Source organism: Lepisma saccharinum, chromosome 19 (genome assembly GCF_977018435.1).
Source record: "Lepisma saccharinum chromosome 19, izLepSacc3.1, whole genome shotgun sequence".
Classification (NCBI taxonomy): Eukaryota; Metazoa; Arthropoda; class Insecta; order Zygentoma; family Lepismatidae; genus Lepisma; species Lepisma saccharinum.
The window spans coordinates 67,547,973-67,565,516 of NC_139247.1; the positions used below are offsets into that span (position 1 = coordinate 67,547,973).

At 42.5% G+C, this 17,544-nt stretch overlaps 1 protein-coding gene across 1 annotated transcript in view; it reads right to left on the reverse strand.

Annotated features, from left to right (window-relative positions):
• The window catches only part of LOC146003046 (adipokinetic hormone/corazonin-related peptide receptor variant I-like), a 571,777-nt gene extending 569,728 nt beyond the window's left edge, over positions 1-2,049 (reverse strand). Inside the window, exon 1 of the mRNA XM_083141210.1 lies at positions 1,483-2,049. Within this exon, the coding sequence (XP_082997336.1) occupies positions 1,483-2,049 (567 nt within the window). The remainder of the gene's footprint in view (positions 1-1,482) is intronic.
• Between the last annotated feature and the right edge of the window lie 15,495 nt (positions 2,050-17,544).

Sequence of the window (17,544 nt, forward strand, 5' to 3'; positions counted from 1 at the left end):
TATCTCAGCGTGCTACAACGCCAGGGGTTCGAATCCCGGTTAGGACATGTGTGTTTGTCGGGGATACTTCCTTTTTAAAAAAAAATCCCGGGGTGGGTCATCTAACGTCACATAAAGCGGCTCACTCAGCCTCAAATCAATGGGAGCAACCCTCGGGGGGTAAAGGAATGGTGCTGATCACATCAGCTCCAAAATATCCGAGATCGAGAATGAGTGGAGCCCTACCCCCACATCACCTAAATATGCCTTAACGGCACGGCGAACTTTACTTTTTTACCTCGCGCTACCAAAAGCATTTAACCTGACGTCAGAAGACGAAATACGGCGTTTGACCGAGAAGGTGTTTGCCTTACTTGCGGTGATGGAACGACTTGAGATGACCGGACTCCTCCCCGATTTTCTTCATATTTGGCATACTCACTAATTGAGGCCTCCCAATCACGAATCTGAAGTTAAAATTTGTCGGAAACGTCTAGAAATTGCAAAATAAGCTAAAATAAGGCGTTAGTTTTCGGAATGTTGAGTTGCTCTTTTAAGTCTACTTTATGCACAGTAAGGCTAATCGGGACTGGACCTACAGTTTAAAGTGGGATCCGAACCACTTGTGCCTCCACCGGGTATCGAACCCGGGACCCCTCGATTACAAGGCAATGACGCTACCACTGTGGTTTTTTTTATTATTTTTTTTAAAGGAAATACCCCCTACACGGAGGTATCCCCCACCATTCACACTTATTTCACTTTTTACACTTTTCAATTCTTACAGTTTCTCAGTCTCTTTTCATCAGGACAAACACAAATACCCATGCCTTACCCGGGACTCGAACCCAGAAACCCTGGCGTTGTAGCGCGCTCTGCAAACCACTTCGCCACGGATGTCGACACTGCGCCATGGGGGAGGCCCAGTTTTCGGAATGGAAACCGTCGATTTTCGCGAATTTTTTTGTTTCACAAGCAGATATATATATTCCTGATACTACCACGACACCAAATTGTAACTATGTTTGCCTACCCTAAGCGAAACTAACCTAACCACGCGCCAATGGTTCGCAATTATTTGCAATTTCTAGATCCTGATACTACCACGACACCAAATTTTAACTATTTTTGCCTAACCTAACCACGCGCCAATGGTTCGTGGGGCTAGCGCCAATGGTTCGTGGGGCTAGCGTCAATGGTTCGCAATTATTTGCAATTTCTAGATCCTGATACTACCACGACACCAAATTTTAACTATTTTTGCCTAACCTAACCACGCGCCAATGGTTCGTGAGGCTAGCGTCAATGGTTCGCAATTTCTAGAGGTTTCCGACAAATTTTAACTTCCGATTCGTGATTACGAGGCCTCAATTAGTGACTATGTCAAATATGAAGAAAATCGGAGAGGAGTCCGGTCATCTCAAGTCATACCCAACCCTTCCATGGCTTCGCCGTTAAAATAATGCATGGAAACTCAAGTGGCATCGTAAAGCTATGACTTACCTGAGGTATTGAGCACACTAGCGAAATGGCCCACGCGAACATGAGCATAATCTTCCCCCTCCGCCTGGCATCGTTGACCTTCAAGGGATGGAGGATGGCAAAATACCTGTCCAAACTAACACAAACTAGCACCATGGAGCTGAGATAAAGACCGTAGGCGCGGAGAAACAGCAAAACTTTGCAGGCCGCATTGCCCGCTATCCACTGCGTGGTAATGCGCCACCCCACCTCCAAGGGGATCATTATGAACGTGACCATCAGGTCGGCGATCGACAAGTGCATGATCATCATGTTGATGCGGGATTTCCTATGCCTGTTCCGCACCAAGGTTATGAAAACGGTCAAGTTCCCGACGGCCGCGATCACAAACAGAACACAGTACACAACAATGGATGTGAGAGCTTCTTCGTTGAACTGCAGCTCGGGTGGGAGGGAGTTGTCGGTAGAATTCCCCCTGGCATCGACACTCGCGTTGTCGGACGCGTACTCGACATCCGTGAAGTTCCAAGTTTCAAACAAGAATTCGTTCGTTGCCATGGTCGAAACTCTAAGGGCCTTCTCGCCCATTTCAGAGAGAATAGTTTCGGTTCGCGCGTCCCATGTTTTCGCGGTTCTCGAACGTTTTCCCGTCCCGTTGCTTGGTCCGCGGAAGTTTCACGGTGCAATAGAGACGGCCGTGTTGGCGAGGCAGTTGGGACAGTGCGGGGGAGAGAGAGTGAGTCTTCTGCACATGCTCGGAGCGAGCGCACAACAAGTTGGGCTCGCCCGGCGCACACCTGTTGCTACCACTTCTTCCCACCCGTAACGTGGATCGGGAAGAAGAAAACTGTGTCATCGCTTCCTTTTTTTTTCGTGTTGTTATCCTCTTCCTGGTGTGACGAGGTTAGGGATTTTCGCACCAAGTTCAAGGTTTTCGAAGCACGTCCAGATGTGATAGCTTTTCCAGTGTTCTATCTATCTCTTTCTCCGTAAAGACCGAACTCAAAGCTCCATTCTACTCGTAATCATTTACGCCAGCTTTGTTGCTCTTTGGAAAGCCACGAATCTTTTCTGGTCGCACAACACTTTAGTAACCTTGTGTTCTGACGTCACGGGAGAAAGCTTTTTAATTTTAGGCTAAATGCCTAAATTGTTAGGCTAGCTAGGTTTAGTTCTATTAGCATAAATAATTTTTCACTGTATTTATGCTAATTGAACCTAACCTAACAGACCTAACCTAACCTCGTAGGCATTCCTCGTCTGACGTCAGAACACAAGGTTGCAAAAGCGTTGTGAAATAAGGGAGACCCGCTCTTTCCCAGGGAGGAGGATTCAGATTTTTTTTCTGGAGGCGTTGTCACAGTTGGGGTAAATGTGGACTCTAGCCCCCCCCCCCCCACACACACACACACACTGTCCGGAGTAACGAAAACAAGTCACGCGTGACACGGAAGGGGCAACGCGGCTGCAACTACTAGACGTTTGCAGCAGCGCGCATTGCTTTACTGCGCCCAGTCGCTTTCTCCCCTTCTCGTCCGTTATGCGTAGCCTTGCCCCACGGATTCCCGAGGTAGAGTGTAGCTACAATTTTAAAGTGGGATCCGAACCATTATGTGCCTTCGGCAGGTATCGGACTCGTGCAGGGACGTAGATAGGTTATTCAGTGTGGGGGGGGGGCGAATATGAAATTTTTAAATTTGATCCTATGAAACCATTAGCAGGCTAAACAATATATACACATATATAAAGCTTGTATGATATGTTTTTGACAGGTTCAAGATAATTGATTCCTATGTAAAAATTGTCACAAAAATGGGAATTTATCCATTAAAAATTTAAACATACTTCAACACTTTAGAACTACACATTGATCGCACCCACGGCAACTCGAGGCGAGACTTTCAAAAGCACAAAGCTCTGTAGTTGAAGCAGGGAGAAATTTTTATTCCTCGATCCCCTACCGTTGACCGCTTGGCAAAGACTTTGATTACATTTGTAAAGGAAGGGTCATTTGTAAGGAAAAGTTCGGATCTCTGGTTTTTAGGCAGATTATATGACTGGCTGAAAACCAGTAAGCAGCGAAGTTGTGGAAATTTTGGTGTCCTACAGTTGCTTCTGAAGATTTTCTTCAGAAAAGCAAGTTTGTTCCCCGTGTAGTTCTGCCGCAAATTTCTCAGGAAATTTTAAGTAGTAATTATTGGTGAATTTTTAATGGATCAAAATTTTGTTCGAGGGGCCCTCCTGGCTCCTCCCCTAATGACGTCCCTGGACTCGGGACCCTTTGATTACAAGACGGCGACGTTACCACTACGCCATCGGGAAGGCAACAGGAGATATCTTCTAAAGAATTACCAAGATGAGAACAACCCTCTGGCGCTGTCGCAGAATTTTCAACCGTAAGGAAGACAGGGCGCTGTCCCAGCGTTGCCAAAAATTGAGGGGTTCTTCAACACATTGTCTTCACCTTTAGAAGCAAGGGAGGGAAGTTACAGATATGGCAACACGGTGCACTCGAGCTCAAGCGAAAGAAATTCTCATCTTGGTTGAGCTGAACACACAGAAGACTGGAAAAAGAGAGGGAGAGAGAGAGCAGAGATAAAACAAAAATTAATAAAAATAGGAGTCTAACACATAGTCAATATATTAATTTTGAATTAGTAATAATAACTGTTATTGGTAATAGTAATACAATTTCTACATCAAAAATTAGAAAAATTACTGCAATCAGAAAAAAATTTATAGAGAATGGAATTCGTGCCGAGGATTTTGGGTCAAATCCACATTCAAACGGAGAAAGATAGAAATGGAGAGAGTAAGAGAGAAAGATGGTGGAAAAGAGAGGGAAAGGCAAAGACTGGTAAGGAATTAGAGGAAGAAGAAGATTGATATAGAAGAAGGAAAGTGATAGAGAAACTGCGAAAGAAGGAAATACAGAAAGGAAGAGATAAACAGAGGATGGAAAAGATATAGAGAAGCAAAATAAGAACGAAATGGAGACACTGCGAAAGAAAGAGAAAGGCGACGGAAAATAAGGAAATACAAGAAGAAAGAATTGAATAGAGGATGAAAAAGGAGAGAAAATTATGCAGATGGAGATGCTCGAAAGAGAAGAGAAAACAGGGAGAAGGAAAGAAAGAGACATAAAATGAAAAAGGAAAAGAGGGAAAGAGAGTATCGATAAACTCGGGAAGAGTTGAAAATACTTTGTATACGCTTAAGGAACTTTTCAGATGCGACACTTTCTCTAACTGAAAAGCCCCATCAGGCACTGTAACTGCATCTGCAGATCTGAGCATGTTTTCACAGCACTGCAATGGTAATCCACAGGGGGAAAGAGTTTCAATACAAAGGAAAGGGTGGTTGCACGCAACACTTGGTCTTTGCCTTTTCTAACTAGGAATCGTGCAGGTTAACATAATGGCCCCGTCTAGCTTTCAATTTGTTGTAATGTTAACAATGCCTCACTTCCAGACCGAGGTCACACGACAAGCTGCACGTGTCACTTCTTTCTGTTAGTGCATGCACAGTGAATTCTACTGTAGACTGGAAGGGGGCGTGTAATTTGTCGCTTGTCACATCGAATTCATCGGTGTGAAATCCTATCGTGTGTCATTTACCGCTTGCTGCCTGTTGCGTATCGCTTTTCCCATAAGTCACAAAGGTACCTAAGACTTGCACAACTACAAATATTTAATTTTCGCCGTATATTTCGCTTCTAAAGTGCAAACAGTTCTGAAGTTCGCACAAAACTACATAAATTGTTATGAAATTCGCGTTATTTCGAGATTTTATAGACAGCAAATATGTATGTAAGAAGAAGGTGTTAGAAAGAGTGGAAAGGACAAGAGAGAAAAAGGAAGAAGAATGAAGGAAAAAGAGCGTGAGATAAAGAGTCCAACCACATTCTAGATGGAAGAAAATATGTTTAGCCTTTTAGGCGAAAGTACAGTTGACAAGGAAAAGCCACCTGCTAGAATGTTTCAGAACAACTTTCTAATAGTCTGGAGGGGAGTTATTTTTGTGTATATGTATGTATCGTCCTGTTTTGTACCTTGTTACATTTGTACTTGGTGCAGAGTCTGAAGAAGACCTTGCTAGAAGGTTGAAACGTTACGATTAGTTTATGTTTTATAATAAAATAAATTTCTGCCTTGGTCAGCATATTTAGTTTTCCAAATATGTATGTATTTTTTACTTTTCTAACACTTTTGGCTAATCGAGACGGCGAGAATGGGTGATGATGAGATGATATTGATGAAGGGACATTCTCAAAAAACGCCCATGCCGGGACTCGAACCCGGTAACTTCTTATCGTGTTCGGCTCTGGATACAACACTGCACACACATACAGCAGTCCTTGCAACAATTAACGTTTTTTGGTATTATCCCGTTTGCGATAAATCTAGGTTCCTAGATATGATATGGCACTGGTGGATCTGTAAAATTTCAACCACGTTCTGTCAGTCATCGATTTCACAAACGCTCACTTGAGATGGAGGCGTTTTTTCCTTATATATTCTCCACGCAGATGGAATTTTCAATCGAGGAGAAGCTATCTATCCTGGAATTCCTCGCTGGGGGAACAGCGGAGAATCAGAAAGAGGTGGAGAGTATTCCCCGAGGGTAATCTCTTTCTAGCTTCCCCGTTTGAAATGGAGTTGCACGAAACTGGTATTGTCTACCACGCAGAATATTCCCAGCAAAGCCCAAGAAGTGGTTCAAAGAACATGATAATGTTCTTGGCGTAAGAGTTAGAGAAGCGCCATGTCCTGACAAGGATTTGGAAGAAACAAGAGTTACTTAGAAATAACAGTTACTTTTTCAAGTAACTGTTACTCTTGCAAATTAATGAGTCACGGCAGTAAATAGGCTGATGTGTTGGGGGTTCCAAAATGTGCGTGTAGTTATCTCTCTAACCTTTTTAAACCTGAAGGTTTATGGCTGCAGCAACACAGGCCTTCTTCCATCTGTCCTTATCCTGGACAAGATCAATCCAATCTTTTCCATCCTTACCGATTTCCCTTAGGTCCATATCAACATTATCCCTTCATCTTCGTCTTGGCCTTCCTACAGGTTTCCCAACAAGAATCCCAATCTTCTTTCCTCTCCCATTCGTGCCACATGGCCTGCCCACCTAAGTCTTCTTGAGTTAATTATTCTACTAATATCTGGACATGAATACAAATTATGCAGTTCTAAATTATCTAACCTTCTTCACTCACATGGGCCTCCCTGATGGCGCAGTGGTAGCGTCATCGCCTTGTAATCTAGGGGTCCCGGGTTCAATACCCGGTGGAGGCACATTGTGGTTCGGATCGCACTTTAAACTGTAGGTCCAGTCCCGATTAGCCTTACTGTGCATAAAGTGGACTTAAAACACCAAATCATTCAATCATTCTTCTTCACTCACCTGTCTACTCATCCCTTTTAGGTCCAAATATTTTCCTAAGGATTTTATTTTCAAATCCTCTTAATTTAAGTTCCTCTTTTAATTTAAGTGACCAAATTTCAAATCAATATAATACTACAAGCAAAATTACTGTTTTGTATTATTTTAACTTTTAGTTTCTTAGATATTAGGTATAATAATAACCCACAGCGCGACAGCCCTTGAGAGCCTTGGCTTACCTACCGACTGCTGGTCTCCCTCCCACACTGTTCCTCCGTCACCTGTTATAGCGTGGAGATCTTAGACCAGTATTGGGGTGACGGGTGGTCAGCCCGACGAACCCCCAGCCGTTGTAGGTCTTCTCGACAGGGTTACCGCTCACTCATTCGGAGCTCCCCAATTTCCTCACGATGGTGGGTTGCCACCGGCCCTATACGTAGGTCGAATAAATTCCGACCAGAGCCGGATTCGAACCTACGCTGTCCCGCAGCGAACGATCTCAAGACGAGTGAACGCCTTAACCCGCTCGGCTACGGAGGAGGACAGATATTAGGTATACGAGAAGATAAAAGTTTATGAAGAGAGAAGTAACACGCATAGTTACATATTGTATATTATAAATTATATATTGATTTCTATTTATTAGTAATATTCGTTACGTAATACACATATTTTATGTGGCATTATTAAGTTTTAATATGTGGTAATAGTTTTTAAAAGTATCTATAAAAAAAAAGGTAAAGTGCTCCCCTGTGCATAGCACCACGCCATGAAGGCGTATAGGGGGTGTGGGGGTAACGCCCCACACTTTCTTGATCCGGTCGTGAGTGGGGGTGATGTGATCAGCATCACGCCCCTGACCGCCTTTACCCCCCAGGGTTTCCCCCAGGTACCCATGTTATTCGACGCTGGGTGGCCGCCGGGGCCGCTTCCATCGTTAGAAAAGTTCCCGGATTTGAACCGGCCGGGGATCGAACCCGGGACCTTTAGCATGGTAGTCAGACGCGTTACCGACTTTTTTTTTTTTAAAAAAAAGGAAAGCCCCTATGCGGAAGCTTCCCCCATCACACTTCATTCACTCATATCATTTCATTCATATTTCAATTTCAAGACTTTTCAGGACAGACAATTACAAACATCCATGGCCGAGCCGGGAATCGAACCCGGGACCCCTGGCGTCGTAGCGCGATGTGCTAACCACTCCGCCACAGGGGCCGCCCGACTGAGCCACCGCGGCCACATAAATATCTATATTTAATCATATTGATCAAAATGCAGTTTTTTTCAAATTTAAAATTGGTTTATTTTATACCATTAAAGAAAATTTTCCTCTAAGCCAGTGATACTCAACCGCTGGGCCATGGCGTCAATTATTCCGGCCCGCGAGAGGTTCTCCTGAAGTTGGCGACTTGCAGCCCGAACTGGCAACGACCTGGAAGATAGCCTTTCGTTCAGCGTTCACTAGAGATAAGGGGAACTTCTTTCTCGCCAGTACTGGTGATTAAGTCGCTGAGAGGGGACCGTCACCTGTGCAGCCTTCAAGTTTGAATTACAACCATGGGGCAGTTCTCGAGTTAGGCTCAGAAGAGTGAAGCGACTTGCAGCCCGAGCTGACAATCACATGGAAAGATGCTCTTTCGTTCGGGTTTCACCAGCGATAACGGGAAATCTTCTCGCGACAGTGCCAGTGAGACAGAGGGCACTACCGCACCCAACTTTGAATTTTAACGCCTGGTTTTCTCTCGAGTTAGAGCCGGAAGGGAAAGAGACTTGCAGCCAGAGGTGGCAACAACTTACTGCTTCTTCTGCCGTGATTACACTGCACTGCTACTAACGAATCTGTTAACGAAAGGTTTCCCACTGCAAGTACGCGACCGACGAAGCCTTCAAATTCGCTCGCACGCTACTCTTACAACGCTACAGTATCGCTGCTCGCCGTGCAGTCAACACGAGCGTTCGAGAGCTCTCATTAACAAATATGGTTGTGGACTCTACAAAAGCAATACTGTCGGGGGAAAAATAATTCAACTCTCCATTTACGCGTTTCCAGCATGCCTGGGATGGCTTTAGAAATTATGTACAGTCAGCAGCATTAAAAATAGGACACCTAGATCTCGCTTCCCTGCAAGGCGTTTGGTGGAAGTTGCCATTGAAAAATTGCTACTAAGATCCACTTATCGCCGTAGAGTTAGGCAACACACATAACACCTTAAAGGGGAGCGAGCATTGGAGGATCTGCGTGTCCCATTATTATTGCCGGTGACTGTACCTGTTTTGAAAAATGCAGAAAAAAAATTATTTTGCAAAGGTACTTCCGCAAGACTGATTTGATATTCGAGAGGGATTATCTTCGGTTAGAAATTTCAAAGCACCTTTAACATGAATTACTGCCGAGAGCTCCTCAGGTGGTATGGATCGGAAGTAATTTCATACCAATGAGAGGCCGTATCTCCTACTTCAAAAACAAGAACTCCGTAACATCCAGGTTAGAGGATGCAGTCAGATTTAGAGTCAAGAACACTTCATCAAAATATAACGAGCAGTTCTGGAATTGTTGTGGATCTTGCCGTTCGAAAACAGGTGAGATTAAAACGTTTATTCCTTGTGGCTATGATAACTTATGTCTGGTTGAAGATTTTGGATTTTCATAAAGTTGCGTAGTATGTCGAAACCGCAGGAACAATGTTGAGCAAATAATGCTCAATGGAAAGCATTAATTGTTTTGAGGTACTTGGTATTTTTTACTCCTGGGAATCTGTACTAATTTACTCATTTCGCTTGTCTTGCCTTATTCTTTCTTTTAGAAAACAATTTGGTCTAGTTCAATTGAGATTATTTTTGGCTCTTAAATATTTTCCGTCACTTCTTTTCTTGTTTAGGCAAAATGACTAAATAAGGATGAATATTACAATCGGATTAAAAATTATGGATGCTCGAGTTTTGACTAATTAATAACTAATCCCTAGACCTACATAAAAGCGAGTTACATCAAAATTTAGCTTCTTCAAATCTTCGCTAAGCTATGATAGCCAATTGTTTTCAAGTATGCCTTCGATTTTGTTTATCGTCTTAAGAACAAAGAACAATGTGGCGGGCGGAAGTGACGTAATATCCTGCAGTAGTTAATTGATTCTTAGTTCTGTAGCAGCAGTGGGCAAACACATATTGGATAGGACTAAGAAACACGCGAATTTGCAAAATTTTTATTCTTTATTTTGATTTTCATATTATATAAAATGTAAATTAATTATTTTGTTTAATATTATTCATTTCATAAACATTTGCTGGAGTGATACCGCGCCGCTGAGAATGCGTAAAATTTGTCGCGACTAAATCTCCCGCAATTTAAGGATCTCATGGAAATATGAATGAATATTACACTGTTATAGTGGCCGTGGTGGCTCATTGTCGGCCTCTGTGGCGGAGTGGTTAGCACATCGCGCTACGACGCCAGGGGGCCCGGATTCGAATCCTGGCTCGGACATGGATGTTTGTGATTGTCTGTCCTGAAATTGAAATATGAATGAAATGATATGAGTGAATGAAGTGTGATGGGGGAAGCTTCCGCACAGGGGGCTTTCCTATAAAAAAGAAGTCGGTAACGCGTCTGACTACCATGATAAAGGTCCCGGGTTCGATCCCCGGCCGGTTCAAATCGAACTTTTCTAACGTTGGAAGCGGCCCCGGCGCCCACCCAGCGTCGAATAACATGGGTACCTGGGGGATAAAGGCGGTCAGGGGCGTGGTGCTGATCACATCACCCCCACTCACGACCGGATCAAGAAAGTGTGGGGCGTTACCCGCTATACGCCTTCATGGCGTGATGCTAAGCACAGGGTAACACTTTACTTTTTTACCTTTTTCTATAGTGGGAATAAAATTCTCCCGTGGCAAGGATGGAAGTCCATCTTGGTTGTCACGGATACTACCGCAACTCCCCCCCACCCCACCGAATTAATTCTCACCTTGGGACTTTTTATGTTCTTAATGAACCTCATACTCATTTACTCCAAAAAGTACGATCTGCTATCAACAAATTGTAGACAGTTTCATTTGTAAGTGGGAAGTAAATTTGATTCCAGTAGGAGTTATTGAGTTCCAATGATACACGCGAGATGGCAGGGACGTCGAGTCTATATTCCCAAGTTGTTCCAGACCGTTCCTGGGGGAAGCTCTGAGAGAAAAAGAGAGGAGAAATGGCAGGAGTGGGTGTAACATAAGAGGATGAATTCGGACAAAAGGAAGGGAAAGCGTTTTCCAGGACCTTTGGGGAGAATAAAGAGGTACGAAATGACGAAGAATCGTGTGAAAGGTTGACGTACAGGGAGGGATGGAGGGAGACTGTCGAAAGCAACTCGACAAGGAAAACGTTTACAATCACTCAAAAAAATGGAAGTTCTCTCCCAGTTGCCCCGAATGGAGATGTAGTGTCGATAAAAGAGGAGAAGAAATAGAGATGTTGAAAAAGGATGAAAATCGAATTTTGTAGGTTGTGAAGTACGTATTCTTCTATGGGAAGAAATACTCAGAACTTCTTTGTGAATGAAATAGACCCGGCTGTTGAGAAACGCTTATATAGGTTCATCCTCATTATTGCGTCTGGGCTTAACAAGGAAAGTGCCGGACCCTGTGGCCGAGTGGTTGTTACATTGCGCTGCGACGACAAGGGTCCCGGGTTCGAATCCCGCTCGGGCATGGTTGTTTGGGAATCATCATGATTTCATCACTCATCCCCATCTTCGCAAATTAGCCAAGAGGCACAAAACGCGAAGTAAAATAAACTAAATCAATCAATCAATCAATCCAGAGAAATGACTTGGATTTATCAGCAAGGGTAGATAAAACTGAAAATAATTTAAGCGCCAGCATTTTATGGTCTAAGAAAAACATGCATCTAATTAGTATAAGCTATGAAATGTGATCTTAGAACATTAACTTAGAGGAAGTGTACCAAATGAGGGCCACCTTTTGTTTTTGCAGCATATCAAGGAAACCATCAAGCCAAAATAAATGGTACTTAAGCCTGAAATAGTTCATTATGTACTTATTTAGTATGTCTCCTCCCATAGCGAGAAAAAAATGGCTTCACTGTGAAAATAAAATAAAATCAAAAATAAAGTAAGGAAAAGGTACCTCTGCGCGTGTGGAGGTATAGAGGTATGGAGGTATAAAGCTCCACATATTCTTGATCTGGGCCAAAGTTTGGACGATGTGATCAGCATCACTCTCGGCCGCCTTTACCCTCGCAGGGCTGGCCCGAGGTACCTATTCATACGAGACTGGGTTGGCTTCAGAGCCGCGCAAAAACAGGAAACTGGCTGGGAAAAATCCTGGTTCAGATCACCTGCCCCGGGATTCAAACCCGGGTCTTCTGAGTGGTAGCCAGTTTATATACCAACTTTTTTCATCAAATATGAAATCAATATTTCATAGACTTACATTAGTTGGCATTGTATCATTAAAAGAAAAGTGTTGTAAGGTAGATTCGATACGAGGACCCTTCGTGTGGTAGGCAGGTATCCTACTGCCTTTTTCTATTAAAAGAAATACACAACATTTACTGATACAACTTTTACTTGCAACTTTTCAAGTCGCAGTAAGCACTATATGTAAGTAATTCGCATGCACGTGTGTGTTCTTTATTCCATAAATCATATTTATTTTCATACTCGTGACAAATTCTATAAAATTACATTCATTGCACGTTCCATTATACCCACACACAAAAAAATGTAGCTATTAGCCACTGTAGTAATATTTGCTTGTTCTGTACGAAATATGTGACCTCTGACCTGAATATCCAGTCGACTGTTATATTTTTCATTGGCAAACGCCAAATACTACTGATGCATTTCTGTAAACGACGCCAAAGTGATCTACCGCGGCTTAAAAAGGAAAAAAAGAAAAATCTGAACACCAGTAACAGACACTCACAATAACAAACCGTAAGAGAAAAAGGCTATATTCATTTCAGAAAACACAACACGAGAGAGTGTTAAAAACCAGTGTCTTTTGTAATGGCAATGTTTGAAATGTATCCCTGAGAAATTTCGTTTATTATGGTTGCTGTAGAAACTGAATATGAGTGAAAGAGTATGTGTGGATTCCTGAGTACGTTCCTTCTGAGTTTTTACAGCGTCGAAGTGGAAGAACGGAACATTCGTCTCTCCTTTCACAAAGGACGGAACCACTTGAAAGTCGTAACGAAGGAAAGAAAAACAATCGTAAATAAATCAGGGAAAATGAGAAAAGGGCAAACGGAGGAAGTAACAGAAAAGGGAAAGGGAGTCTGACGTCTGCACAGAAGCAAAGAGGTATGTGAACATTTGTTCTGGAAGACGGGGTCGCTCAAAATTCAATTTAGCCCCGTTTCCGGAAGTTATCCTTGAACTCATCATACCTGGCGAAAACTTCTTTCGAAAAGGGGATCTTCAAAGGAAAAATTCACACACTAAAACAGGATGGCATAGAAGGACAAAATGAATGGCTTGCAAAGGAAGGTTTGCAAGAAATGAAGATTCCCTAGTCTCTCTCGTTCTTTCTGTCTCTTTCTGTGTGTGTGTTTGTTTCTATCCACTGTTTCTTTCCTCTTCCAGTTCACTCTCTCTCCTTCTATATGTCTACATCTTCCCTTTCCTTTCTCTCTATCTCACACATCCTTCTGTATATTCTGCATACACCATTTTCTTCCTCTGTTTCCGCATCTTCACCTTCCTCTTTCTCTGTCTGCCTCATTCCCTTTCCTATTCTCTCTCTCTCTCTCGTTATACATTCTTTACTGCCTCTCTTTCTCTGTCTGTATCTTCCCTTCCCCCTTTGTTTCTGAATCTTCCTCTTCCGTCTATTTCCCTATTTGCATCTTTCATTCCCCTTTGTTTCTGAATCTTCCTCTTCACTCTCTCTGCCTGCTTCTTTCTCTTTCCTATTCACACATTCTCCTGTCAGTCTCCATCTTCCCTTCTCTTTATCTCTCTCTCTCACACACATTCTTTATCGGACCCCTCTTTCTCTACAGGCTCCTCTCTCGGTCGCTCGCCACGCTTGTGTACACAAGATTCCGTGCAGCGCCACCAAGAGCCCTGAAACTGAAACCAGCGTCCAATATCCAGAGGAACTGCATCAGACAACTGAACCCAGCACCCAGGTTCGACCCGCGAACCCGAGGAGGAGAGCATCTTCGAGGAACGCCCAGTTAAGTAGCCTATTTCCATTTAGAATGCTCTGCCATGCTTACATCCTCTCATAATTTGCGTAGTGGAATCACAGTTGGGGACCTTACATAAATAAGCAGAATATACATATATTCATGCAGAAATCTTTGAATTAAATTTGCCCTTGCCGTAAGTCGACTTCCGCTAGTAACGGGACAGACCGTCCAGGACAACAGATGTAATCTATGTCACCATGGAACTGCCCTGGAATGGAAGTACCTTCTGGGTGTCTAGCAAAATGACAAATCCGAAATTCTTGACTCCTTCAGGAGTTTTTCTTGACCTCGGCCCCTTTTTTCTTAACATTTATTTAATCACCCCTACTTAGGTACAGTTACAAAATCAAGAAAATAAATATTTTTATTCAATGAAAACCCGTACCAGAAGGCCGGTGAAGATGAAAACTGAAGCTCTTCTTTAAGAAGACATTTAGACTTGCTTTACTCAGACTTCATCCTGGATGGGTAATGGCCACATTACTTTATTTAATATATTTACAAAACTTAAGAAACAAAGTGAATAAATCTTAACCACAACTCAATATAATTTTTGATTCCCAAATATTCAATTTTATCAAATCCCAGTACAGGTATATAACAGAAAAAACACTAAGTTGATGACCAAGGCAGTTTATTAAGATGTAAAAACACTTGACACGTAACGTTTCAACCCTGTATCAGGGTCTTCCTTAGACGAAGAACTAAACTAACATAATAAAATATACTGCACACAGCGTTGAAACGTTACGTGTTAAGTGTTTTTACATCTTAATGAACTGCCTTGGTCAGCAACTTAGTGTTTTTTTAATATGGAAACAAGGCTTAATTATATTACAATTAGGTATATAACAATGTAAATTCACTGTTCTGTGAAAAATAGCACAAATTCTTGACCAAAAGAATGATTTCTTGACTTTTTCTTGACTGGTAGACACCCTGTACCTTACTCCTTAACGCAGTAAAGAGCCTTAGTTGTCTTAGTTTGAATCACCCTGTATTTTGAGGAATCTCTTAGTAGCAGCGACAGAGTTATGAAGTTCGTGCGTCCTGGTGTATTTTTAAGACCACTACAAATTTCCCACTCTCTCCTCCATCTTAAAATAATCAGAAAAAGAGTATCGAAAGAGGGCGTAACAACTAGTACAGCGTTTGCTTCAAAGGGGAAAGAGAAACAAACAAATTTAATTGCCTGTGTTCTTCAAACATGGGAAAAAAACCGTTTCATTACTTTTTTGTCAATGCTTTGTTTCGCAAAAAATATCTGGTCTTGTACGAACAAAGAAAATATCTTAATTTTCCAACAATTCGCAAAACCTAATTTTAAACTGGCCCTAAAGGGAACGAATATTTGTTCATCAAAGGGATACAATAAAAGCGGAAGCTTACTTCGTTCATCCCGTACGTGCGTAGCAAAAGAGAACCTTCAACGTTTCTCCAAAGCGAAGGGGAAGACGGGGGGTAATTTTCAGTTCTTTTAAACTATTTTTCATTAACAGCAGCAACGTTATTTCGCAAAGAATGGTTATCCTAAGGTTAAAGTTCGCCATACTGAAAGAAAGCGGGGATGACCTTCTTGTAAGGACCCAAATGTTAACATCACTGAACAACTACAATTCTGCATGCCAACGAGGCTCTGGCGTCCGGGCCTAGTATAATCATCTCTGGGATCTCTTGTTCTTATATGTGCTTGAGAGCCCCTTTGCAGCCTCAGCTTTCAACTAGGTAAGGAACATTTTAGGCCAGAGACACGCGTTGATTTTGGCTATGGTAAGGGTCTTGGGCCCGTATTAAGTGACGGGGGTAAATGGCCTAAGTGCTGAAGCACCCACAACTTCCATTTCGGATCAATATCCCTCAAAGGTGTACCACAAGGCATCCAGCTGCTATATAAAAAAAATTCACCGTAGATTTTCTCAGACACAATGCCGGACCAGGACTCTGTCCAACATCTCTGGAGCAGACAAACGAACACGTGTCTCTGCGCAAGTAGTGACGCGACACGGTTCCACCAATGAGCACATGAGAGGAACGGGATCGCGTGAAGGGGGCGGGGGAGCGACTGAACGTACCAGCCTTCCCAGCTGCGTGTACTGCTCTGCCCACTCGACCCTCCCCGCATTCTCTGCCGCTATGCCGTGCGGCTTTGCTCCAGAGATAACCGAGACAGAGTATAGTAAACTGTTTCGGCCTTAAAATACCTCTAAATGTACAGCATTTAGCGTGGACACGCCACTATTACATCCTGAACCCTTCCACCAAGCTATTACCGAACTGAGATACCCAACATTTCTGTTTCTTTTCGTAGGCTCCAAAATGTATTCTCGACAGATTTTTGAAAATATCGAAAATCTCAGAAGGTCTATACCTATACTATATGTTACGTAACTTACTCCTGCACTGATTCTATTATCGCATGGTGCCTAGTTCACATGTCTTCATGTAAAAAGCCTTTCTTAACCATTATAACTATTCAAATCAGTGAACCACTGCAGCGGTTCTCAACCTTCGTGAGACCGCGGCCCGATAAATTATTTTTCTAAATGACCAGATTCCACCAATATTAATCGTAAATACCTTTATATATTTTTAATATGTACCTTTGAAATTAAATATTAATAAGACATTATGGAATAATCATCAAGAATATTTGCTCGATCATGTCGAGGCTTGTTGACAAATGTAAAATTAGGATCAAATTACTTGTAAACCACTAGAACTAACGCAATCTTGTTGTTTCCTCAGGCCAACATCTTCAAATCGATTTGGTAAATTCAATTGTATGCAAGTTTTTGAACACCAAACAATTCAAATTGATCAGAATATTTCCATCACAAAGTGTTTGTTAATGAAAACTTATACAAAAAATTAAATTACAAATTTATGGAGAACGTGTTGCGACCTGGTAATTGCCGCACCGGGTTACGGCTCGGCCGTTGAGAAACGCTGAGACACTCAGAATGTCACTGATGGGCCACAAAATGGTGGAGCAGGGATTTGAAGACGATGCTTCTAGCGGTAAACAATGATATATATCACTCGATACTCTTGGGGTGGGGGCAAGATATGCCCCCTAAATGTACTTCGCATGTCTGAATAACAGCAACAGCGCATTTCCATTACCGAAAGCAGAGACATATTACACGGAATAGATCATAAGCTTACACAAAATTGCTGTGGACCCTAACGTACATGAGATTAGGCATTCAGTGCTAATTTTTCAAGCAAGAAATAACACAAGGACATCAGTGTCTTTCCTCGTACTAAGCTACCAGGTTATTATTTGATTCTATCTTCGTATTTTGTGTCGTGTTTGTAACGTAGTGTCCGGCATATTCTTATTGAATGTGCCGTCTTTGCTTCACTCAGACAGACTTTTAATCTTCCTAGCTGTTTCTCATCCCTGTTGGGTGATGACAACAGTGTTTTATCCAACGTTTTTAGGTTTTTGGGAAGAGCTGGTGTCTTTCCCCGTCTGTGAGGAAGC